The following is a 27,451-nucleotide window of genomic DNA, read 5'->3' on the forward strand; positions in this document are numbered from 1 at the left end:
AAAGTATTTTTATTAATATATAGTGTATCAAATTTTCTCAATAAAGTAAAAAATGTTAAAAATTCATGCAAGCATCTATTAAGTTTGTAGAAATAAATAAACGTTTTGCATTTTATTTAAATTTCAATCTAATTCTAAATGTATTTTACATATATTTTGTGTATGTAAAAAGAGGATAATATCAATTATTTTTCGATGAGAGGATTATTGACACGGCATTAACGCAAAATGTTTATATTCCGTTAAGAATTCAATATACGTCATCTTCAAATAAGCGGAACGAACTAGTATAACAAACTAGCGCAACTTGATTTGTTCAAATTAAAACCTCCGGATATTAGTCAGTTATTCCGTTCCTGGGCCATATCAAAGCCACGGTGATATAAACAAATTCTAAACAAAGCTTTTAGAACTTCGATATGTGGAACTCGTTTTTGTCAACGGGCGGCGGTAACTTCTCAAAGAAAACCACACGGAGCCACGCGAACGCCAATCCTGAAACCTAACAGTAATAAAACAAACTATCAGACGGTGTCGCCGTGAAATTTTTCATCTGTGACTAACACGTAAACCCTCCGTTTCGTGTTAAAGGCCTGGGCGACGCACTATTATGCATTCGCGTTTTTTCCCACCCACCATACAAGTCTGAATGGCGACGGTACGTACTTAAGACTCGTACATCATAAATTGTTTTCCGTTTGGTAATCGGAAACGTTAAAGGACCACTATGCGGAGAATTTACTTGATTGAGAACATATTACAACTTAAGTGCTATATTTTATGTATGCGCTACAGTTTCATCCGCTTAATGGGTGGCAGCGGCCGTCTAGAAATTATTCAATGACTAACTTCATCAGTTACTTCAGAACTAAAAAAAAAACAGTTAATATAAAACAGAAAAAAGAAGTAATCGCTTCCGACAACTAACATCGTATCGTACAAGTAAACATTTTTGTTTCTATTTTGGAGTTATTTTGACCAACTTTACGTTTGGTTACTAAATTCTCGTTCAAGTCAAGTTGAAGAAAAGTTTCAAGACATTAAAGCATTAAAGTCGATCAATTCGACGACTTCTTCTACTAGGATATTCATTCACCCAGTCTGGAATTTTCACAGGGTCCCGAACATATATGTACATATATGAAACTCCGAGAGCAGTTAAATATAATAGTCAAATGACTCAAATTTTGGAACTTGCAAATTAGTTCTCAACTCTTTCGACACGTTGAAAACTAGAGATTCTTTATAATTCACAAAAAAGGGCATCATTATATGTGGGAGCTTATGTAGATATAATTCAATTGAAGGTCAAGGTGTATATATAAAATAAATCACTATATAACTTACATAAAATTTATTTAATATAATAGTACTTATACATATTCATTATATTATTCTCTAGAATATTTATATTTAATTTTTAACCCAGTCTTTTCCATTTTTCTAATGTGTTTGGTTTTACCATTACGATGATAGCGACGATGATGGTAACACTTATTTTTATTTTTTACATCCAGGTCATCACAGTTAATATATTCCAATGATTTATTGTGGTGTTTATTTCTTCTATATTTATTGTCTTTCCTTATACCATTTGGCTTTATATATTTTTTACTTTCTTGAACATAATTCTCATAATGATTTCGTAAATTTCTTTTCTCCTGATCTTCTTTAAGTTTTTCTGTTTCACCAAGAGTTTCATTAATTCCTGTCGATGCATTGGCAAATGGTGGCGTTATAGTGATGGCATTACTTAATTCAGATGAGACATCAGATGAATTTATAGTTTGTGCACCAATAATGCTGAGTAAAACTCCGACTACTACAACGATCTACAAAACAAATTAAAAATATAAATGAAATACGCTCTTGAATGTTTTAGTAGGATGCAATCAATGGAGAATTGGCACATATTCTGAAACGTTTAAAAACAAAATATTACTGTTTGTATAAATTGTCAAATAAATTCCTGATATTTATATATTTTAACTAGTAGAAAAGTCAACCCGGTATAATTTATGAACTGGTCTATTGTTATGGTAACCTACATTCTCTCTCCATCAATCAGCCTTAAAATCTGGGAGGGTCATGCTGGTCGATACATAGCACCATTCAGAAAGAAATATTTATGATCTACTTTTTTTTAATAACCGATATGCTTGGCTACTAAACTATATAAGCGACATTTAAATTTAATATTTTATACTTATACTATTATTCAGTCTTAAAAAAAGAAAAGTGATTTACTTTAGTAATTCTTGCAATTACTAGAAATATAAATTTCAATAATCTGTCATAAATTACAATTCCACTATACATTTATTATATATTTTTTAGGAACTGTATTAAATATTTGTTTGATTGTAGATTGTTATAGTTACAACAAAAACATTTTAGAATTCACCATGTGTTATTAAGTTACCCCATTTAATAAGGGCAGGATATTGATATTATAAAGTTGTAAAGGGAAAATGTGACTCATGAATCTAGTCCTTGTTAAATCCTCTGAAAAGGAGCATTGCATCATAATGTTTCAATGTTTGAAAATTGGTACCTTTAAATCATCATTTTAAAACATCTCCATTCATCATTTATACTTCGAATCGTCATTTCATCATTCACCATTTCTTTTAAATTAACAACAACAGTATATATGGTAATAGTACATACGTTTAAAATATTCTTATTTTACAAATTGATTTATTACTGTTGTTTTATTGTACTTGCATCAATACACAAGTCAGATAAGTGAGGGATAAATAAAATGTATTACTATGTATTACTCAAATTAAAATTAATTCATGTGGATGATGAGCTTCAATCTTCTTATTTCCTACGCATTGTCTAGTAGCTTCCACGTTTCTGTGATGTAGTAACTTTATTTCTTGTTTTAATGGGAAATGGTGGATAACTTCGTAAATCCATTTGATTTCAAGGTCATGCAGTTCTTCGTTGGTTACGTTTCAACAAGCATTGATAATTTATGGAAGAACTTTGTTTTGGCAACGTTGAATTACTAACCGATTGAAGCCTTTAGTGCAACCCCATAAGTTCAAATAGGTTTTATAACTGACTGATAAACCCATCTCTAAAATCTTAGATCAGGCTGAGAGTATTTTCCGGCTTACTAATATAATTCTTTGACTTTACGGCTGATCTATTCTGTGTTTAGTCCAACGTGATTTTTTCAATTTACCCTACCACCGAGATAGATAACGAGGTATTTCGCTGATTTTGCTTAAGGAATCGAGTATCTCTAGAGTCATATATATTATTTTTTTCTCATTAAATTTCAAATTACCATTATTAATTTAACATAGCATTATTTAATCGTTTTATTATTGATAGTGAACTATTTTGCAAAAATTCTATATAAAAGGAAGTGAAATATGGAAAAAGTGAGATTAAAGTGAATGATTAAATTGAGCATCTAGATGAAAATTAATTAAATAATGGGTTATTGCGTTATTAATTAACGTACTTGCGTTCAAGAGTAATATATAAATTAATTTCTTTTCTATACTTTTTTGTAGAAGAATTAGAATTTCTTTTTGGTCATCTTGGGTGACTTTAACCGGCTGTTATGCATTCAGTAGGCTATATTTTTTATTCACATATGTGGTGGTGAATGGTTTCATCATCGTCATATAACAGCAAAATAATAATAAATTATTTGTATTTAATTCGAACATCACGAAATTGGATAGATCGACGGGTTGGTAAGACACTTTGAAAGCTACATATTTGCTCACATTTTTTATAACTTATAAAAGACAAGATTATTTTCTCATATTTTAATATGTCATTTCTTTCATGGTACTATGTACAGAAGCATGGGTGTGCATATCATGTTTAACATCCTCACCAGTCAAAAATAGCTGATTTTCGACTCTTCGATAATTTTTTTATCAACAAATAAAATATTTGTTATAATAAATATATATATATATACTTAATCATTTAATTATATGAACATACAAAATAATCTTTCCTTTAAAAAAATAAGTAAAATTCTGATATACCATAAATTACTATGTGCTATAAATTAGTAACAATCCTCTTTTTGTCAAATAGTGACAAGCCATATTGCTAAAGTGATTTTACTGCAAGTTGGAAGAGTTATTTTTACAGTTTATTATATGAATGGCTTAAAAACTAAAGCAAAAAAGAAATGACTACTTACCGCACCATTCATATTGTAAACACAGACAGTATATAACCAGTGTAACAGAAGAATGAACGACCAACTAAAATTTAATTAAGTTTATATACTGTGGAATAAATAAACCATTGATCACGATTACTGCAGTACAAAGAGGCATTTGTTTTCGTGCTTACTGGATTTCGCTCTACCGCACTCACGCCACATACATAAACCATCGTATACTTCTCGTCAAAAAAACATTCTTGCGTCCAAACCATGCTTTTCTAGTTTCTGTAAGGGGCAGTGTATAATAATAGATCATTCAATTACGATTTTTAAGGCACCACTAAACAATAATTATAGATTTTCAATACTTACGTGCTGATTTATTTGCGAAAAAGACGAATTCATTTCGAGATAATTATATAGTTTTGTTGAATATTAAAAGAGACGATTATAATTTTAGATTTAAGAAAAAGAAATCGATTTTACAGGAGTTATATTAAACCTGATACTTATCGATGGGAATTTTTATTTTGTTATATTTATGCATAAAATTGCTACTATGAGTTATTAACTCGCCAGACTATAAAAATATGATGCTAATAAAAATATTTTCTTATTTGATTAATAGACAAGACATCTAATTATAGCAATACCTTTAAAAATAGATTCTGGGTACAAAGATCTATGTATGTTATGTGCTAGTAGTATGAACAAGTCGAGATAAGACTGAGATTTTCATAACAATAAAATATATGCAATAACAAATAAATATATACAATATGATATTTTATACAATAAACAATTTCAAGTTTCTCTATTGCCATTTCAGATGAAGACCAACCGATTTTGATCGGCGTAAGAGGACTTGCCAAAACCAAATTTAAAGATACATGTTGAGATATGAGAAACATGAACGTTTTATCGGAGGTTTCGTATCGACATGTAAAGCATTCGAATTCTTAAAATTATTTGATGGAACAAAAATTGTTCATGTTCAATACATAATCAGTATATTTTGATACAGATCAGCAAGATCATGTAGCTTACATAAGTGAATATTACAACAAATAAATCTTTTTGTTTTTTGTTTATGTTATTGGGAAGTTAGTCATGTAAAATAAAATAATAACAATTGTCAAAAATGTGTTCATATTTAAACGTATTTAATTTTATGTTTATAATATAAGGTATCATTAAGAAAAATATTAAACCAAAAAACCAATAGAATAAAATTTGTATTTAATTTATTTACTTATTATATTTTTTGCCTTAAATTTAAAACCAATTAGATCTTTTGTGTACACAAAAATTCACTTACTTGAATCGATTGCTACAGTCCTGTTGCAAATGTATTACCTTTTAATGGCTACATCTTCATATAACATTAACTGAATTGTACTGATGTCACTAATAATTAAGACTGCCTAGATCTCTAGAAGATAAATTACATTATAAAAATACATAGCATAGTATCTTCCTTATTCTTATATTGATTAGTCCATATTCTTGAATATATTTTTACATATTTAAAATATTAATTGATGTTATTGTTAATTGAATTGATCTCTCTATTTCATTTAAATTGGTCCTTCAATAGCAACGTCTTAGTCAGATATATAATGATGGCTTATAATGTGCACACTGTGGTTACTATAACGCTGTTACTATTCTTATTTTGAGTTTGAAAAAAGAAATAGTGCGATCCAGTTGTATTTAATTTTTGAATATATAAGTATTTTCGGTTTGATTAATTTTGTCATTTATATGTCATGGGGTAACACTACGTTAATAATTTATTTGTACTGCAGTATGTGTAAATGTAAAGATTTATATGTATTTTATGTATTTTATAAAAACCCTCACTGTCGTTTACGCCCCTTCTTTCCATAACATAAAATATTATTTTAAAGTAAATGAATAGTTTTTGTGTTTTAAACTCTTTCACATTTCATAACGTATCTAAATAGATTCAAAAATCTATCTATTCAAGAAACCTGGCCTATACAATTTTTTGAATTTCCTAATTGTATTAATAAAAGATTTTTTGCTAATTTAATAAGAGCAGTCTATTTTGTCTATTACTATGATTATTTTTCTTAATATAATTATCTTATAATCTTAATATACAAATTAATTTATTACTACGGTCGCGGGTTCGAATCCTGCTGGGACATGGATGTACTTTATGTTTGTGATTGTAATTGTAAATGTCGTTATACTCAACAGTGGAAAATCCGACAAGGAATAACCGTCCCAGTCACGCCAGAAACCAGGCTGGGCAAGACCGGATATCTTCTAGGATGGTTTCTAAATTGGTCACTATTGCTATCGATGAACGAGATCAATGTTTGGTGTGAATTGTTGGCCGATGATTTGTATTTTTTCATTCCGTTAATGAAGAACACTAAATTGAATGATGGACATGTGGTGCCCGCAGGATAATGATATTTGACAGTACGATTTGACACGGCTAGATTATCTTGTGGAGTTTTCTGCAGCTTCAAATATATGCCAATAAGGAGCAATTGACTAATGCCCTTAACATTAACATATCCCAGATCATCTGTTAAATTAAATTACATCTATTCGATAGAGTTACTGCATATTGTGCCACTCGGATCAGTTTTTTTTTAATAATTTTATTATTACTAATATCTATTCATTTTAACGTTATTTAATCTTAATTCCTTATATATTCATGTAATCCTTGATAGTATTGAATTGAATTAACATTAACATCAACATTAACGGTTTTATTAAAAATAGTTTTATTCTTAGTAAGTCATTCCTTAAATAGCAAACTTTAATTTTATTAGCTGTTGTAACGGAGACGACTACTTCTTCTAACAAAGAATTACAAGAACCTATAACGTAGTTCGTTTTACCAGCTGTGAAAAAGATATACAAGACAAAGCCTCTAATAACGTATAAACAAAATTACTTACGTCAAATGCCATTTCAATTAAGTGGAGGTTTTAGTGTAGATACACCAATGCGAATACCTCGGTGCATCTTTTTATAGTTGTGGAAATGTTGCCCCTTTTATCATTCAGTCCAATTAAGAAAACCAACATGCGTGCAAGGATAAATTAAAGAAAATATAAAAAAGGCAAAAACCGCAAATATTCCGAATAAATTAGAATGTTACAAGCGTCTTGCATTTAAATTACCACGTTATTGGAAATAGCGGGTGGGTCACTAGAAATGGACACTGCATATATTTATAGTATTTTGGAGTGTTGAAGATAATCAAAAGATCATTATTTACGATAATAAAATAATACCCAGTAGCCTTTATACTAAATAGAATTATTTATTTACTGAATATCCATGACTGTTCATTTCAAATTTCTTTATAAACCCTGAAGCAGTGTAAAACTGATCTGGCTCATGATATGCCATATTTCATGATATAATGTTTATGTTTCCTGATCATGTAATTACAACTAAATGCTCTTGAACACATCATGTCTTTTGAAATATCAGTTAAACTATATATGGGCACCTCTACTCAATAATCTTGTTCTATTTGCTAATTCTTCATCTAGTATTTTTGTTTCAGACTAACACGGCTCTCCATAGCAGGTCCGAATTGTGGGCCACAGCTCTATTCTGCAACTTCAACACCGGTATCTTGTGAGAAAACTCCCTTAGAGGTTAGTAAAATTAAAAAATGGAATATTATATTCATATATTAATAAAACGACAGCGTAACTAATATTACTATAACCGGGACTTAATTTCGAGGGAATTACAATATATGAGATTGTAATATATGCATATAAAAAAGGATGTACAACGAATACTATATGGCATTAGATACTTTCGTAACTTCATGTATGTTAAAGCTCTGGTATTAGTGTTATATCCTATAGGGCGTCATTTTGCTTATTTGTATATTTAACATGTTTTCTTAGTTCTACATTAAAACTCTTTGGATCGGAAGGTTTGCTTCACATATTTAAGTTTACTTGCCTAAATAAAATAAATAAATGTAATCTATTGTTTGCACACATAACATTTATACACTTAGTACAGCTTAATAGTGTAATAGTTTGGTACGCTTTAGCATTTCATACGTGTTCATGTGGAGGCTACATGCTTCTAACCGGCCAATTGAAAAGTCTCCGGCCTAACATAGTAAAACAATTTTTTTTGGCAAAATTAGTTTTTTTATTCAACAGAATTCCCATCGAGGGTGATACACTGATTATAGCGACCCTCCAACTCGTCGATACCATTTTTTTAGTACGATATGTCCTTTGCTTCAAAATAGGCCTCAGTATCGGCGATCACTTCTTCATTCGACGAAATTTTCTTCCCAGCGAACATTCTTTTGAAATCTGAGAAAAGGAAATAGTCGCTGGGGCCCAGATCTGGTAAATACTGTGGATGAGGAAGCAACTTGAAGCCCAATTCATGGATTTTTGCTATCGTTTTCACTGACTTGTGACACATTGCATTGTCTAGGTGAAGCAGCACTTTCTTTTTCTTCAAATGCGGCTGTTTTTCGGCGATTTCATCCTTCAAATAGTCCAATAGCGCTATGTAATAGTCGCTGTTGATGGTCCTTCCTTTGTTAAGGTAGTCAATAAAAATTATTCCAGGCACATCCCAAAATACAGACGCCATAACCTTGACAGCCAACTGTTGCATTTTCCCACACTTTGGAGCGGGTTCATCGTGTGCATTCCACTCGGATGACTGTCGATTGGACTTCGGAGTGAAATGATGGAACCATGATCGATATCATATCGATGCTAAAACTGTGGCTTATTATGCTTAATCATCTTCAAACACTGCTCCGAATCATCGTCGTTATTTTTGATCAAAAGTGAGCCCGCGCGACAACCACTTTGCACAGAGCTTACTCATACCTAAATATTCGTGAATGATATGAAGTACACGTTCAGTTGATATCTTTAGAGTGTCTGCTATTTCATTCAATTTCCTGGATTTTTTTAATGTTGTAATGTTACGTCGGTAACAACCCCTTTTTGACGTCCTGTCCGTTCACCTTCTTCGGTGCTCATTTCACCACGTTTAAACTTAACATACCAATCCTTGATGGTTGATTTTCCTGGGACAGTGTCCGGAAACTCGGCATCAGGCCAAGTTTTTGCTTCAACTGTATTTTTGTCCTTCAAAAATCAATATTTTATCAACACGCGAAATTCTTTTTTATCCATTTTTTCACAATAACAAAAGTTGCTTCACTCAAAATGCTATAATTCACAAACTAATGATCCGACAGCTGTCAAATTTATACACGCATCTTTTGAGGGTTAACGTTAACTAAAAGTCATATGGATTTAATTCTAGTAGCGCCATCTATGTGTCAGCCGAAGACCATTTCAATTGACCTGTTATGTTTGATTGACTGTCAATGACAATGTCAATTGACCTGTTGTTGCGTTTGAAAAATCATACTTCGCTAAAGTTGCTAAAAAAAATTTAATTATCACTATAAAACTCAATAATAGTTTACAATAATCCAAAGAAAGTTATACATGGTTCTTATTTATACATTGAGTATTGGCAATACCAAGTGTTGTTAGACTCCAGTTGGTTACCAAAACTTTGTCCTTTATAACCATAACTTTGTTCAAAACCTTTTATTGCTTACGTACAACTTGTACATAGAGACTTATATATAATTGTGTATAGAGACTTGAATATTTTGTTTCACTGAAAATATGGAGTTAACTCGTGAACAGTTTATTGCGATTATTTTTTACAACTTTGAACATGGATTACCAAGATAGGAGTACATCAATTGCATTTAACACAGCGAAACGAAAGTCGGGGACGAAAGTCAGTTCAAATCAAGTCATCAAATCAAAATTAGTCGTACCAGAAAACATTGCAAACGTGCTATACGTCAAATAATATTGCAAAATCCTCATGTATATCGTGAGATTAAGTCATCCTTATACATTGATATGACGAGCATCAAAATGTACAATCGCGCCATATTAAAAGCTTGTTTAGTATCTACAAAGGTAATGGATCTAGGATATATGCAAATAAGCCCCAGACAAAACAACAATAACTGTATGGATCTTCCAAGACAAACTAAATTCAACAAAGTTGATCATGCGTGAAGTACTTCAAAGCAAATGATTTCCTGTTTCTTCGGATTAACTAGACAAACGTGGCAACCATGCCGTTGTAGCAACGTAGAATAGTGGATTCCGAATGGTACACAACCATTTGTATAACAGAAGTACTTGAAATATGAAGAAGCTAGCAGCACCGAAGAATTATTTTTCATCATGACAACGGAAGCTCTCACACATCGATTGAAATAACCATCTATTTGACTAGCCAAAAAGTCAGTATTGATCATCAAGCAGAATACTTTGAAAAACAATAAAGCTATTTTTGTTAATACATTACTGTATTTTCATTGTTAAGCTCGAATATATATAGTAAGTGCCTATCAGTAGAATAAGATTTCAAATCGTCGTTCTGAGATCTCAGATTTTTTTTCTTGATTTACTTCAATTTTAATATTATATTCAAACTCATATCCAGTTGTTAAAACTAATTATAATTAGTGTATTAACACACTTGATTGATAATGATCTTAATTATAATCCTCTCTGTAAAGAAAATAAGTTAAAAATGAATTCTTTGATGTGGAATATAATTTCACATTATAAATTATGCTTAAAATAATGAATACGCACACAACATTTTAGCTATTGTTTCAGTTGCTTTATTACTTATTCTCCTGTCTCGGACGTAGGCTAATGCAATATATTAACAGATAAAAACTCATGAACAAACCACAACTTCCTTTTCATTTATTGTGTTTTAATATTTATAGATTTTATACGAGTCCAGATTTAATCCATGAAATTATTGTAATGCGAATAAAATTTAAATTAATTTATGCTTATTTAATTATTAGGTGGATGATTTAGTTTTTGTAGATATTTTCTTTGAGCGTAAAATTAGTAATTTTTTTGGGATCTTGAAAGAATAATACGCAAACTTTCAGGATATTAAACTACAAGTCTACGTGAGCTACATAACTTTGTTGAATAGAATTATCATCATCAATCCATAGCCGGTGCTCGGGGAGGATGTGTAATTTTTAATCCATATGTCGCTGTTGGAAATGCAGAAAATTTTATTAATTAGTTATTTGTCGAGGCTGTTCTGGCCTCGGACAATTTTAGTCTCTTAGCATTCACATCGCTTTCTATGATTTTGATCGATGTGTTTTGCGAAGCTGCTCGCTACATCTCCAGTTAAAAGGTCGATTTCGCCACCGAAATATGTCAGGAATACCTTAACTTTTCATTCAACAGACATATCCAAGCCACTGTAATCTACATGTCTAGATTTGTACCTTAATGGTGCACTGATTGTCGACTTCATTTGAACAAAATAACTTCATTTCTATTATAACATCGGAGAGAAACATGTAGAATTTGCAATAAAAATTTCATTTGAAATACTTCAAGCTCAGGGTATAACAACGAGTATGCCTCGAAGTCATATTACCATATTGTCTTGGAGCATTGATGAAAAAGGTTCGAGAGATAAAAAAACTTATTTCAAATTGAATTAAATATTTCCTTTATTCCAAACGCACCATGTTAGAGAAGCAAAAGCTCCTGCAGCTTGACGAATTGGCCTTATTACTTCAGCAGTAAATATAATCTTCTCCTGTATTATCTGGTACTACTATACCTGCCCTTGCCTGTTTCATCAGTTTTCAAAACTTTTGTACTTTCTTCATAAATTAATTTATTCATTAAACAAAATTGCTCTGTAAGGAGAACTGTATCCTAAAGAATGCTAGAAGCCTCAACATCTATTCGCATCTCAAATTTGACAAATCATGTCGCACTCGTACGAAGAAGCTAACATTGTAGAAAGCCTGGATGAGTTTTATCATTTTCCTGCTCAAAGTAAGAGTCAGTATATATACCCAAAGAAGAACAAAAATAACAAAAACGATAATTGTACGTCAACTGAAATACAGCACATTTGGCACTGTATTATATATGAATTCAAACAAGTAAAACAGCTTCGTAAAGCACAGGTATCAATTTGCAACGTTGTTGGGGATAACAATGTTTGAAACATGAAGTTGCTTTACATACGGAACAAACCATGCGGAAACTTAATCAGGAAAGATAATTATTAGACAAGGAAGTGCTAGTATACTGCTACATCATCTTGATAATTTTGAATTTGGATTATGGAACTTCCTTCATATATTCTCCAAACTTGACCTCCAACTCCTTGATGATGTATACATTTCTAAGATTAAGTTCGCTGGTCTATTTTTATGAGAAAAATTTCTACAAATCTATAAAAATTAACTGATACACTTAATGACCAAATTTAAACCCCAGTATAATTAGACAATGCTTAGTTAATTTGTAAAAAAACAAAAGATAATATAATATAAATATGCTAGACTTTAGAGAAAATGGATCCACCACCTTGCGTTCAGAATGCCATGATGACAAAGGATAAGAAACCTTTCACTTATACCCCAGGCGGAATCGACCTCTCTGAGGTACGATCACCTAGAATGCAACGTAGAATTGAACGTAACGCTAACCTCGGAGGAGTTGCCGATATGCCTAGAGCTCCACCTCCACCTGCTCCAAACGCTGGTCCTCTTCCACCATCAGCTTTGGCCGCATTAAGGCCTCAAACTCAGGTAAATACTGCTACATATGCATTAAATATAAATATGATCTAATCTTTGGTATATAATTTTAGGTACAAGTTTTCCCAGGTCCACCGCCGCCACCTCCAATGCAAAAGAATATTCCTCCTCCACCACCTCCTCCAACATGTCCCTTGCCTACACAAAAAGTTACGACGGGGGACAATCAAGTGTTAGAAAGGCCAGACATGACTAAAATCATCCCGGAAAATCCAATGAGCTTACTACGAAAAACTGGTGGACCAACACCTAGGAAATCATTTGTTGAGCAAATGTATCAAGAACCAGCATCGCCACCTGTTCAACAACAACGTCCAGCTCAGCCGTATCAGCCACCACAACAACAGTATCAGTCACCACAGCAACAATATCAACCACCACAACAACAATATCAACCACCACAACAACAATATCAACCACCGCAACAACAATACCAATCACCACAACAGCAATATCAACCACCATCTCCTCCTCAACAACAAACTCCAAGACAATACCAGCCGCCAAGTCCACCTCAATATCAACCAGTATCACAGTCATATACACCACCAGCCCCGCAATCCCAATACCAAGAAAGATCCGTTGAGTCTCCGAAGCCTACTGCGTACCATCCTCCAGTCGTTGAACGCCAACCAACATTGCCCAGACAAGAACAACCTCAAAGAACTGTTAGCTCTAATGTTGGATCATTATATATTCCTCCATTAAATCAATCGGTAGGTAGTAAATAATATCCATATCACAAGGAAGTAGTACAATTTTTAATTTTAAGTCTCAACCATCGCATCAGCAAAAGATAGTTACTCCTCCAACACCGCCCGATCGTCAACCCCAATCTCAATCACCCGGAACACCAACACTCAAAGAAGCACCTAGACCATGGCAGCAGAAAAATGTACAGCCGCAACAAGAATTACCGCCATGGGCTCGAAAGGATGAAGAAGAAGTAACTAAGGCTTCCATTATATCATATTTCAATAATTTTGTTAATTGTTTCTCAGGGAATCCAATACATACCAGCACAAACTGCAGCTGCACCAAGTATGCAACAAAGATGGCAACAACCTGCCAAAACTTCACCAGCACCACCTCAACCACCTGTTAAGCAGACTAATCAATTCTCTCCAAGGTATTTAGCATTAAAAATACGACAAAATGGTATTTACTTACACAATAACGTTTTATTCGAAGGCCCGCTCAAACTCCGCCAAATCAGCAATATTCACCCAATTCATTTCCCGTGCACATTGAAATTCGCTCAGTTCCTTATCAACAAGATGCTGAGCCAGAAAACGAAAGAAGTCCTAACGCTGTTTATGTGACTCAGCCCTTAGTGTTTCAACATCCTGGACATCAAGGCACCCCGCCTCAACAACAAAGTAAATGAAAAGGCAACAATATAGTCTACGAAAATATACCTTCTAATCACCACCCTATTATGTAGATCCACCAAGGCAACAGCAACCAGCAAGTCCAAGTCCCTATCAGCCACAAATAGCTAGTCCAAATCAATATCAGCAGAAACAATCACAAAACAATCAGAATTATTACCAACAAACTAGACAAACTGTGCAGCAACAGAGCAGAGTAGAAAGCGAAGGTGTACGAATTATCCCGATTCAAGTTGAGGGTAGAAATCAACCTGTAACACCAGGAAGCGAAAGGTAAATAGAATGTCCGAGACTACAATAAATATATGTAAGAAAAACTGCACTAAATATGTGTGATATTGGATTTGCTAGTGTTAGGGTGTAGATTTTTGCATGGTTTGATTGTAGATCCACTGCATCTTCAACTACGTATCCCGATGCTATTCCCCAAAATTGAATATTGTACATCCATTCAGAATCTTTTTTTTTCTGAATTTATATGTTTTCAAGTGTTTTGTTTTTAACTAACTAATATCAGGTGTAAATGAAAGCTATTTTTTAGACTTTAAATTAATCTATCCGTAGTCAAAATTTAGAATATAGGGCAAAAATGAATAAATTGATAAAATGAATTAAACGACTCGATAGAGCAATGATCAAAGCAACGAGATTATCCTCATACTGACTCGATGATAATTGATTAGAATCCTGTTCAAACGACAAACAAAGAAAGGACAATGCATAACAAAAACAACCTTTCCTGTAACGCCAATAACCAAGCTGGGCCGGATGACTTCTGAAATTTTATTATCGGGCGATGGTTCGAAACCCACCCAGAAACCAGTAATAAGTCTAGCCACATAAATTCTACTTGGTAAAAAGAAGACTCTAAATTAGAAATGTTTTTAAAAAAGTATAAATAAAATGAAACGCAATTCAACTATTCTGAAACTATTTATAAGGAGACAATAAGGAAATTTCGTCATTGTTACCCAGACCTTGTACTTTTTTACTCAAATATTTCCTATTTTTGTACACATCCACTACAATGTAGGTCAACCGTAAATATAAAAAACATACTTGTATCTTTACCAGCAGATTAAATATAACAGTGCTCATGAAGCTATCCAAGTTGTCGGAACAGATCGTAGATAAAATAAATACAGCCTGAAAAAACTTGCCAGGTATGTTTTGTGTTTATCAAAAATGTATATTTTTCTAATTTTATAAATAGCTATTTATAAAATTTCCAAATACGTATTCTATAACGTGTAGGATAGTCGTAAATATAACATTTATATAAAATGTTACTATACAAATGGATATTCATACATCATCAATAAGTTAGAAAGTTTAATGCTGTAGGGGTTACGTACATATCTGTATATCTATATCTATAGAAATAAATCTACCTTTGTCATTATTTTAAGCAACTAATAATTAATGTGTAATCACAATTTTAATTAATTTGTTTCCGCCGCGTTAAGTTAACAGTATTTTATGTAATGTTAGCATATTTTTTTATTTAGTTAACTACATCTAATCTCAATTAAACAGATTGTGTAGTTTACAAGAACTAATTTATATCAATGTAATTCCAATTTTTTAAAAATATATGAATAGGATGCTCCTTTTAATGTGTGTGAAAGTTTGTCTATGTACTCTGGTTTAATATTAAATGTTTATTGGAACAATTTATTATTATCTGTTATATATGTATATTTCTTATAATTCTTTAATATATAATGATCTTTTTATGTTATACTTTCATGTATTATGTATGCTTACACCAAAACTTTTTGAATCTTATACAAACTCAAATGGTTTATTATAATTTCCAATAATTTAAAAACATTTTGTAAACCAAATATAATTTAAAATATGACATATATATCATTTAATAGATCATATCAGCCAAATAACTAATAACTTTTATCATCATTTAACTTCTCTTTTAAATAATAAAATAATGACAATAATAATATTTCTTATGAATAAATAACAAGTAACTAATTATTAAATTAATTATTAAATAATTACCTAATTTAATAAACCGCTATGATAAAAGTAATTTAATATATTGATTATATCAATTTTGTCTTAACTTCAGACAAAAACTAACTTCAGTGTAATTGTGTGGTATTTTGTTTAAAATGGGAGAACATTGAACAGTGCAAATCAGAAATTATTTTCTTACTAACAATATTTTACCATAGAATTGATAGCAGTTCAGGAACCTTATCCCATAAGGGTTAGCTTTTCAACAATATAAATAGCCCAATGAGAGTAAAGGTATTTTCTTTAAAATTCAATAACTAAACTTTTATTAAGATTTCAAAAGCATCACATTCAAAAATATTCAAAATTAACAAAAAGTTCCATAGAGATCTATAAAAACTTTCCTAACTCGATTTATGAACTTTAAATATTGAGATAGAACGCTGGTTATAACTAAACTGTTATTCAACAATTTAAAAAAAAACGATATTCATTAATGAACATTTTCAGATATTGTCTTTTGTTTCTAGATGTCATACATTATGCCATAATTAAAAAACTACTCAATTTGAATGTCATTAGTATATTTCTAAAATGTTTAAATATAGTGTCCGCTTGATGGTTGATGAAACAAACGCATTATTTATTTTTCATACATAATTCATTCCTACCTAAATTTTTTCTATTCTCCGAAGTTGTTTATTGCGATTTCTAGAATGTTCTTGTTCAATTCACTCTTAATCCCCTAATTCCTTAAATCGAGTCAAGACGGTAACTTTAAAGGGGTTATTTGAGTTTAGAAAGTAACCAGAAATTTAACGAAGCTAAAAAGAACGATGACGATAAGAAATGTACTGAATTTATCAACAAGTAACGAAGAACTAAAAATTAGAATCAGTGGTAATCAGAAGGTGTTATGTCCGGTAAGTACGCTGGGTGCGAAAGAGCTTCCCAGCTGTCGCTATTGACAGTTTTTTTTGCAATAATATGTCATTCAATTTATGTAATTGACGTTTGCAGACATCTTCAATAACAACTTCATTTGTGTTTAGCTCATAGTACACTACACCTTGCTAATCCCACCATACACACAAAACTTTATGGAAATGAATTTTCCGCCATGGCATCGACCCATGACCTATTGCGCTTGAGACTGTCTCAATAAATATACTTTTCATCTCCATTAACAATGCGCAACAGAAAACTTCTCTGTTTTGTTTAAGAAGAAATAAAAAGAAAAGAAAAGTCATCTAGATCGTTCTTTGTCATGATGATGTCAACGACAACTCCGGCACTTCGGATTTCGGCAGTAGTAGATTTCCACAAATCAAATAACTAAACTAACGAATGTCGAAAATGAAACATTTACACTAAACCACTAACTATTATTTTATGTAGGGAACCATCAAATCTAATGGTTGTTTTCATTGATATATAATATTTTCATCAATAAATGTAACTAGTTAAAATACATGGGAGCACCTAATATCTCATAAATAAACTTTGGTTTTGACACTGTTTTTGTTGGTCAGTAGGTACTATATGTTTTACGTTTAATATTACTTTAAATATAATCTATTAAAATAATTATGAAAAAAAAACGAATTACCATCGGTAAATGTTGAAATAATTTTTCAATCGAATATATAGCAAATAGGTGGAAATAAAAGTTTGTACTATTTACAAGAAATTGGGTGGAAAACTTTAAAAAAAATCTTACATATGTAACATTGACTATTTTTATACACTTTCGCAAATCTGGGTCACTACGAAGCGGAGGAAACATAAAACGGCATCCTACTAATATTTTATATATAGTAAAGTTCGCGAAACGATCTAGATATTTGAACCTAAACGTAAAATAAATACAGGAATATATAAAAACGCATATTTGCACCTTTAGTAATGCGTTATATATATACAGTGATGTCCGTGAAATGAACCAGATATTTGAAGCTGAACGTAAAATAAATACTGTCTGGATAGCAGTGCGGAAAAAAAGACCAGGCTCGTTTAATTCGGTTAATAACCTGAAAAGCGCCGTATCCATGTGAATAAGTAAACCGCGATATTTGCTCAATTCTAAAGACTAAACAAGCAGGAACGAGAACTATTTTTATAAAAATTATAAACGTCCAGTTTTTCGAACCGTATCGTAGGTGTCGCCATTTGCTGGCAACCATCTAGAAACGTTTTTATTATCGAAGATAAAATATTAATTAAATTAATTGAACTGATATTACGTGTTAAATAAAGCAGTTACGTAATACGGCAACAAGATTTTTACCACTTGTGTGGCTAAATATAGATCGGAAACTGTTATATGGAGAAAAAAGCTTTTAATGCTGGTTTATGGATCAGTCGTAAGTTCAGCAACGATTTTAATGTAACGTAGCCAGACCGCGCCTCCGTCATGTATTACCATAATTTTCCGTATCCTCCCTATTTACCTCCGTTTATTCGATCGTAAAAAACGTTTTAATCAAGCATGCCGGTAAAATAATAACGTTCACGTTTGTTTAGGAATCTCAGCCGTCAACAGAGTTGGGGTAATCAACCGACGCAATCGAATTCCTTCAAGGCGATCCAGAAATTCACCCGAACTGATGACGATGAAGATGACGAGACCCCTGTCACTCAACATTCGCCCAGATATCCCCAGGAGATGACCGAACAAGTCAGAAAAATGAAAATCAATGATAATGGACATTTTAAGCAAGGTCTGTAAAGCTTCGAAATATTGAATATGACGTTTGACGTTCGTTTTTACTTTAATGTCAAATAGCTGTCGCTAAAGAACTTTATTGGCTGATTAATATGTACTAATCTTAATCATAGAAAAATATTTTAACGCGTTTGTTTTTATTTTTAAGTTTTAACTTTCTTTTTTATATCAGGTTATTGGAATTAATTTGTAGCATTTTTATAAAAGAATCTATATTCCGAAGGTAAGAAAGAATCCATTTTTGAAATCTTCATACTTCTGAACTCTTGTCCAAAAACTATTTTTCGAAAACGCTTTTAAAGTGGTTGTTGAACGAGGTAACAGCTGGACAGTATGACGGTTGAGACAGAAGGTTCTATTTAAATATTGAAAAAATCATTTTGTCGTGTTTTTAGGGTAGTTAGAAGCGATCTTTAGTTATAGGTTTATTTAGCAGTTCATAATAAATCTCTTCTAACACTATCAAATAAATAAATATGACTTGCAACTGGCATTGATAGCTTACCACACTTAGCACATAAATATCTACAATTGGATAGTTAATTTGACTAGTGGACTAGAAGTTTCCTACGTTCGTTGAAGTAATATATCTCGTATATGCCTACTGTCATAACGTAATATCCAACGACTGTGTTAAAACGCTAAGAATTAATTCCAAAACCTAATAATTAATTTGATGTTTATTAAAACATAGCTAATCAGAGTATTTGATTTCTGACGTGCAAACGTTGTATTTAGTTATGAAAATATCATAAATACTCATCTAAAATAAGATCTCTTATTTTAAAGATAATTAAGAATCTTATTTTAAAATTTGTGTTTAGTAACAGTTATTCAGCATTATAATATGTTTACACTAACATTGTTTGAGTATGGTGTGCTTTTTAGATATTGAAATACAGCACGAGGAAGATCCAAGATATAGAGGAGGCTACATACCTTCTAGAATATTTAGAATGTTAGATGAAAGCGGTATAAACACTTTATTTATAATATAATGGTGTTGGTTTGTTCTTAAAAAAGACTAGCCCAGAACATATCTTATGAAAAAACCTTTTTATTTCATATTGATCCTTTTTTTTTTCGCCAAATGAATAAATAAAGTTTATTATGTTATTTTTGAATATCTTTCAATACAAATATTTTATTTAAAAATATTGTCAATAATTTATTGACAGAATATATTAAAACTGAAATAGTTTCATTATACCCTAACAGTTAAATTAAACTTATATTCAAATTTAATTTCAGTTTAAAAATAGTGAGATATCTACTGAAAAATTCCTAATTTTTTGAAAGTGTATAATAACATTTTTATCATAAAATATTCGTCATGCCATTTTATGTTACATTTTTAACAACTGTAGACATTCATTTATCAATTGTCAACCTATTGTCAGTGACTTATTAAGTGACAGTATTTTAAAATTGAAATTAATTGGAATTATTTTTCTATTTTAATTATTTAAATAATAATTAAAAAGTACTTCAACTTATAAAAAAAATTATTACGTATACCTGGTAATTTTCAATGTATTAATATCAAATATTCGTCTGTTATATGCATCATGTTTATCTGAAAAAACTTTATATTATAACCTACTGTACGAATATCAGTAGGGATTCTACTGTCCCTTTTTATTACAAATAATACAATTATTGTATTAAACTGTTGAAATTTCAGTAGTGCGCAAGTAATTTGAAATTTTTCATTGAAGAATACATTTATAACAGCAGTTAACACAGCTAGGCAACAGTTGTTTCAGTATCAGGCACTTTTTTGCATTACCTACTATGGAAGATCTAGGAAATCTATTTTCATTTATAAACTAAACAAAAGATACTCCATTCTCTTCCGCTGTGGGCAAGAATAAAAACAAATGAAATTTAGTTTGTATTAGTCGATAGGAAGATATTTATATGAATGGAAACGGCTTGACGATCATTCAAGAAACTTTTCATTTCCCTTTTCCAGAAACAGATTTCCCAGAACCTTTCATTCCAGATATCCCAAGGAGTAGTATATTTAATTGTGCAGATACCTTAAAGACGTTGCTAAAGGTTTCGAAAACAAAATTTATGACAATATATGCAGCAATAAATAATAATAATCTAGAATGAGCATGTTAAAGAATACTGAAAATTAAATTTTATATTTTTTGCAATTCTCTATCAGTTTCGCATTTTTTGTACCTTCCTGTATTGAAAATGTTAAATAAATGCATGCTTTTATCTTAATTTCTGGGCTAGTTTACATTATAAACTAGTAAATACTAAATATTATATAAAAATTTGTTTAACATTGAGAATATCATTTTAGTTCCGCAACACCATATAGGTAGTAGTAAAATTAAGCCAGCCCGAAAAGAAGGTTAGTATTTCATTTATTTTTTCCAATTAAAGTAAGTAACTAACTACTGATAATTATAAAAGTATCTCTATTAAGAATATATAACGTTGTTTTCTTTTTGATAACTCTCTTGAAATTATAGCTCCAGTCTTATGTCCAGATAAAATATTCCTAACATATATAAAATAAATATACTCATTCATAAATTCAAAGCCATAAATAAAACTGTTATTAAATTTAATACATTGTTTGTCTGAGGACTAGTTCCTGATGGAATCAAAGTTGGCGTAGTTTGAATAGTTTATTACAACAAAAATATTAGGTGATTCTACCCCATTTGCATTTATTTGTTTTGCAACGAAAATGATTAAAATATTCTAGACGCATTTATCATTTTCATTTTGAAGAGAATTGTGGCCAACATTTCCACTCCTAAAAAATAGACACTCTTTCATTGAATGCAATACCTTACTTATAGTTCTCTTAGTTTATATCCATTTACATGTGCCATTTTTACAAAGAAAGCTTTGAAATAATATATATGTCTACGTCACTTACAATTTTCTTATCAATGTCGAAATAACACATACTCATTTATAATAAACGAACACAGGATCTACAACTAAATATTTTTATAATATTTCAGTCCGAATTCTTTAAATAATTATCTGACTTAGAAAAGGAATAAATGACCGATGAAGTTCCATTAATCTATTTACTAAGCTAATTTTGCGAAAAGAACGATTTATATTATATGTATAGCTGATGCCAGAATTTCTTTTTATATTTCGGTACTACGCTTAACTAGTGTTAGCATCTGGCAACTGAAGTTTCTATCGTAATGTTTTACGATGTACGTACTCAAAACGTTTATATTTATGATATTTGCGTTATAAGTAACTTGAAAGGAATTCATCACGGCAAAACATTTCGAACTATTATTATTTACAATGTTCGACGTTGATTAGCTTAATAATAAAGACAACATACTATATGACACAAACAAATACTATATAGTACTTTCAAACTTTCCTTCTAGGAGTGCAAAAAGTACCAAGATTTTTTTTAAAGAATATGGGTCAAAACTATCGATATTTTTTCGGCATTCCTATTTCCTAGTATATTAATACACTAAATTCAATTTATAATGAGGCATTTAAGAACTGAGAACTGTCTTATAATTCATTGATTTGAGATTCATTATCCTAGAATGGATATTTGGATGTACGTAATCAAATTATGAGCATGTAGATACAAATTCGATATTAACGTAACCTTATCTGTATAATGTTTAGAGTGACTATCGACTTCAGCATCTCCTCATTATACAAACATACAGGTTTTTGAATCTAACGCCCTATTAGACAACTAACGAGACATGGATCAAATAATTTGAACTAGTCCAACAGTTTCATGCAACAATGGAAAAACAATAAACCAACAGACTAGAGACAAAAAGAGATCATTTTTTCTGATCATTCATTAATACAAACAACTGTGAAATTCGATGAAAAGTTTTCCAATTAATATTATTGATATTCAGTGTATGCAGACATTAATCATGTAGCTCTCAAAATTACATTTTCTCTCTTTTTTGTCAGCTAAAGCTTGTTTAATGTGAATTTACTGCTTAAAATTGGATTCATTTCTTCTTAGCCTGGTTACTGGCGAATCTGGTTGCTGACTATCGAATGTTACTTATAGACAGTCACAATTACAATCAACATAAAATATAGCCATGGGTCCCCTTAACTATGGCGTATATCAAGCTTTATTTTATATTTGTTTGAATAATTAATTAATAATAAAATAACAGTACGTTAATACCTTGCTCTTTAGTTCTGAAAATGTAATACTCTACTGAATGTACCTCAAATACCATGTTACCATGCTGTTTTAATAGCATTATTATTTAACTAGTATTTTAGGATAAATTTTATTATATGGTACTATATTATGAAAGCGACGTATTTATTTTATTACATTTTTATTTTATGATGTGTAAATAATTTGTTAATCAATATTTTCAGCGTAGATGGCCTTGACTGATTAATTATCAATTTTTTTTAAATAATTTTACTTAATTACTCACTCCATTGTTCACAGCAAACACAACAAACTCTGTGATAATTAAAACATATTCATTTTTATAAAATATGCGATTGATAAAAGATATCTAAACCCACAATGACTCATAATAATAATCTATCAAATATGCTTATTAACAATTGCTAAATCATATACTATGAGTCTGGTCATGTCCTTTATTCTTTTTTCAAACAAAAATAAATGATATATCAGTATCAATTGGATTCATATAATAATTTGATTACAGTAGGAAATGGCCAGCCCCAACCATACGTTCATCCCAGTGAACAAGTTGTACCTGAACCTAAAAAATATATGGGAAGCAACATACCAAGCCGATCATTCAAAATATTACAAGCCATGACAGCACCATCAGACAGTAGTGGTAAGATAACATAATCATAATGCTCGTAATTAGTAATATATCAGAGAGCCTGGATCTATCAGAAACCGAAACAACATACACCAATACAAGCACTTCCAGTCTCTTTTGTATATTCCACACAATTATTACGTTTATTAAAATCTAGACCGTAAATAAATGCATGATTCATTCGTGGATCAATATAAAACCACTAACATGCACATCTTTTACTTTTGTCTCATTATTTTTTAATTTCATATCACTCAAATCAGAATACATTCAAAACATCAAACCAAAACCGTAGTTATCCTATTTGTTGATTTTATTCTAGCCAATGCCAACTACAACGAAGAAATACCCTATAATCCTGCTTACCATCCCTATAATTATCCTTATTATCCACCACCCTATTGGCCTGATTATTATCCCACATTTTATCCACAAGAATCGTCCGATTCGTCTAAAAGTTGCGATAAAATTTCTTCGAAAAGTGGACGATCCACGCCATTACCGCAACCAGCACCTCCATACATGCCTCCATATTGGCCGGACTACTATAATGGATTTTATCCAACCGAACAATCGGATTCTTCGTCGAAACTGAGCGAAAGGAGTTCGAGAAGCGGTAGGTCTACTCCTCTGCCTACTGTGGCTCCGCCACCAGCAATGCCCACATATTGGCCACCGTATGTCCAACAAAAAACGCCTTCTACTGGTTTTGTACGATCTCAAAGTACACCACCTAGGCCAGAGAAACAAAAACGACCACAAACACCGAAACCATTTGCCGAAAGGCCGGCCAGCATTGAGGAGCAATATCAGTATGCACCATACCCCGTGTATCCACCTTACTACGACCCCTATTTCTATAGCTATTACTACAGGTATCCACCAATGATGCCTCCCTATCCTTATTATCCTCCTGCGGTAGAAAACGAGGAACTGAGTGGATACTCATCAATGGACGAAATGTCCACTTACAATGGTCGAAAACCTTCCTTAAAACGAAGAAATAGTTTAGAAAATAGCAATAATAGTGTTCAGTCGTTAAGAAATCATTTTGAGGTACGCAGTAAGTCAGCTGCCCCTCGAGTTACAATCACCCCATCAAGTTGTTCCGAAGAAAAAATTAACATTCCTTTACCGCCTGATAAAAATGAAGAATCGGAAGATTCGGAAACCGAAGTAGAGGAAGAAGCTAAACCAAAAGTCCAAGAACTTCGAAGACTAAGCTCAATTAAATCAGTACCTAATATTAACGTATACGCAGAGGAGGATTACCTTGAGACGGAATCTGATAGTGAAGAATCTTCAGATGAAGAAAGCGAGGATGATGAGGACGACGAAATCATCGTGGTTGAAAACAATGATGATATTATCCCACATCAATTAAGTGTTATATATGAGGAAAGCGAACGAGGTGACAGTAGGTGGTCATTTAGGCCTAGTAGTGTCGCAAGTGAAGTGACCACAATAGCTGAACAGAAAAGCGAGGATGAAGAAGAATTAGAAGATTTTCTCTCATCGCAAAACGTTAAATATAAAATCAATCTATTCCAGGAGACTAATGAAAAACTCTCAGTTTCCTCTAGCGGTGGAAATACGACAAAATTATACGCAAAGGAAGAGAAATCATCAGCAACATTCAAATTTGAAACATCATCCACGTCTCGATGCATGTCGCCATTTACGGTAAATAATAGTCATATTTTAGATGATAAACACAATGAAAATGAAAATGAAAAGTCTATTAATAGGTTTGATCTAACAACATCTAATAAAGTTGAACATTATTCAAAATCTAATGAAACATCTGAAAGATCAGACGACAATAATCCTAAAGATAACATGAGTGAAAATATAGAGAATATATATAATAATGTTGATAAATCAGGAGAAGTTTGTAAATATGTGGATTGTAATGAAAGTAAGCAACAAAACGATGAAGACTGGTGGGGTATGATTGAAAACGAAGAAATGGTCCATGTGAAAAGTAGCAGTATTAACGTGGTTAAAGAATGTGATAATAAAATTTTAAAGGCTGAACATGTGATGAGTGGTGTGGAGAATGAAACATGTACTATTGTAAGTAAAAGTGAACATACCAAAGACGAAATTAGTTTAAATATTATGAAGGAAACAGAAGAGTCAAAATCAACAATTGTATTTGACAATTCGTTTTTCGACAATTTGCCATCATCTAATAGGAACAGTATATACGATATACTTAAAGAAGAGGAAGATACGGAAGAAATTATATCAGGCGGGACATTAATGAGAGTAGACAGTTTTGCATCCAGACTAGAACAGATCCAGAAAAGCTCCGGTCTTTGGAATTTAGAGAGTTTGGAAAAGAGAAACGTTATTCAGACTATAGAAGAAGAATATAATGAACCGCAAGATGTTTCTAATGACATTAGCACTGGTAATAGTGAGTCCGATAACCAAATTGAACAAAGCGCAGCAGAAAATGAAAATATTAATAAACAAACCGCGGCGGTAGAAGAAATAACAAATAATGACAGTGATAAAGAATCCGAAGAGGTAGATTTCTGGAGTCAAATTAAAAGCGATGATGATGACTTTAAACCGCGAAAAAGAAGCATTTATCCATCACCATATTATCGCACAGAGGATGTTGAATCTAAAGAAGCAGATTCTGCTAGCTCTAGACATAGTAGCTTTAGCAAGAGTCGCATAACTGAAGAAACCAAAGAAACACAATCAATAAGCCATGAAGAATGTTATGAAAGTCATCAAAATTATTCTGAAACCAATGTAGAACAAGACTCAGATGAAACATCCGATTCTGAATCATCAGAAGATGAATTACAACCAACAGAAATTGATCGGAATAATCGAAACAGCGATAGTAGATCTAGATCGTTAGAACCGCAAACTATCAAAGAGCGTATTGAGGCGTTACGACAAAGCATAACTCAAAAACAGCAAAAACTTTACGAAAAAGAAGAAATAACATGTTCAGTGAAACATAAAATTTCCGCAATTGAGGCTCCAGCTGAAAGTAGAAGCAAAACAGCCTCCACGAAAAGCAGCGTAAAATCTTTCGAGGAATATTCTGAGGAAGAAGAAGTCGATTCGGGCGTGATATCTGATATATCCCGTCACATTTCCGATAATGAGGAATTCCCCGAACTCAAAAAACTGACAAGATATGAACGAGCAGCGACGCATTCTAGGTTGTTTAAACTGTTGCAGGATGAATGCGATCTTGAGGAGGAAGAAGAAGAAATTATGATGAGTAAAGAAGAGAAGTTCAGTCGATTATCTATCAGGCAACGAAAGGGGGAAAACAAATTATCTCCTAGTAGAAGCAAACTCAGTCTCCCTTTGACAAAATGTAATGAGAATGATGAGGACTCACCACCGATTAACGAGAAACTTGTTAACGAGCTGATTCAAAGCCTCCTTCGATCAAAAAAAGCCCAAATGTTTCGGAATATGCCCAAGGAAAAACTACATGATGCTGCAGTGAGAATTCTTCAAGAAGGCGTCGATAGTAGCGGAGATACACCATCAGAAGAATTTAGCAGTCTGTTGTCGCCTCTTCGGGGAGATACGGAAAGCAGTACTCCTGCTCAAACTCCACAGGAATTTTATGGTGATTATAACGAATATAAACAATACTATGATTCTTGGAGTGAAGCAAGTCCTGACATCGTACCTTCTAGAGCATTCAAATTGTTA

At 31.8% G+C, this 27,451-nt stretch overlaps 3 protein-coding genes across 4 annotated transcripts in view; 1 reads left to right on the forward strand and 2 right to left on the reverse strand.

Moving 5' to 3' along the window:
- Positions 1–27,451, forward strand: part of LOC143198423 (uncharacterized) — a 128,126-nt gene that overhangs the window by 100,447 nt on the left and 228 nt on the right. The window contains 12 exon segments of the mRNA XM_076407622.1: positions 7,713–7,806; positions 12,591–12,839; positions 12,902–13,564; positions 13,621–13,794; positions 13,850–13,977; positions 14,040–14,227; positions 14,293–14,512; positions 18,740–18,936; positions 19,830–19,913; positions 21,262–21,312; positions 23,627–23,764; positions 24,075–27,449. Coding sequence (XP_076263737.1) covers positions 7,713–7,806; positions 12,591–12,839; positions 12,902–13,564; positions 13,621–13,794; positions 13,850–13,977; positions 14,040–14,227; positions 14,293–14,512; positions 18,740–18,936; positions 19,830–19,913; positions 21,262–21,312; positions 23,627–23,764; positions 24,075–27,449 — 5,561 coding nt within the window.
- Positions 1–27,451, reverse strand: part of tzn (hydroxyacylglutathione hydrolase tenzing norgay) — a 249,104-nt gene that overhangs the window by 57,836 nt on the left and 163,817 nt on the right. The gene's annotated exons all lie outside the window — the stretch shown is intronic.
- On the reverse strand, positions 1,340–7,123 carry LOC143198603 (uncharacterized). Of its 2 annotated transcripts, none has more exons than XM_076407939.1 (2): positions 7,096–7,123; positions 1,340–1,832 (listed from the first exon to the last, which is right to left on the reverse strand). In XM_076407939.1, the coding sequence occupies exons 1-2, from the start codon at positions 7,105–7,107 to the stop codon at positions 1,392–1,394; spliced, it is 453 nt and encodes a 150-aa protein (XP_076264054.1). In that variant the 5' UTR covers positions 7,108–7,123; the 3' UTR covers positions 1,340–1,391. The 2 variants fall into 2 exon arrangements, with proteins under 2 accessions (XP_076264054.1, XP_076264045.1); XM_076407930.1 differs by lacking the exon at positions 7,096–7,123 and adding an exon at positions 4,184–4,320.

The sequence above is a fragment of the Rhynchophorus ferrugineus genome, unplaced genomic scaffold, assembly GCF_030347505.1.
Source record: "Rhynchophorus ferrugineus isolate W39M unplaced genomic scaffold, kcgeb_rfMv2 rfM1, whole genome shotgun sequence".
Classification (NCBI taxonomy): domain Eukaryota; kingdom Metazoa; phylum Arthropoda; class Insecta; order Coleoptera; family Curculionidae; genus Rhynchophorus; species Rhynchophorus ferrugineus.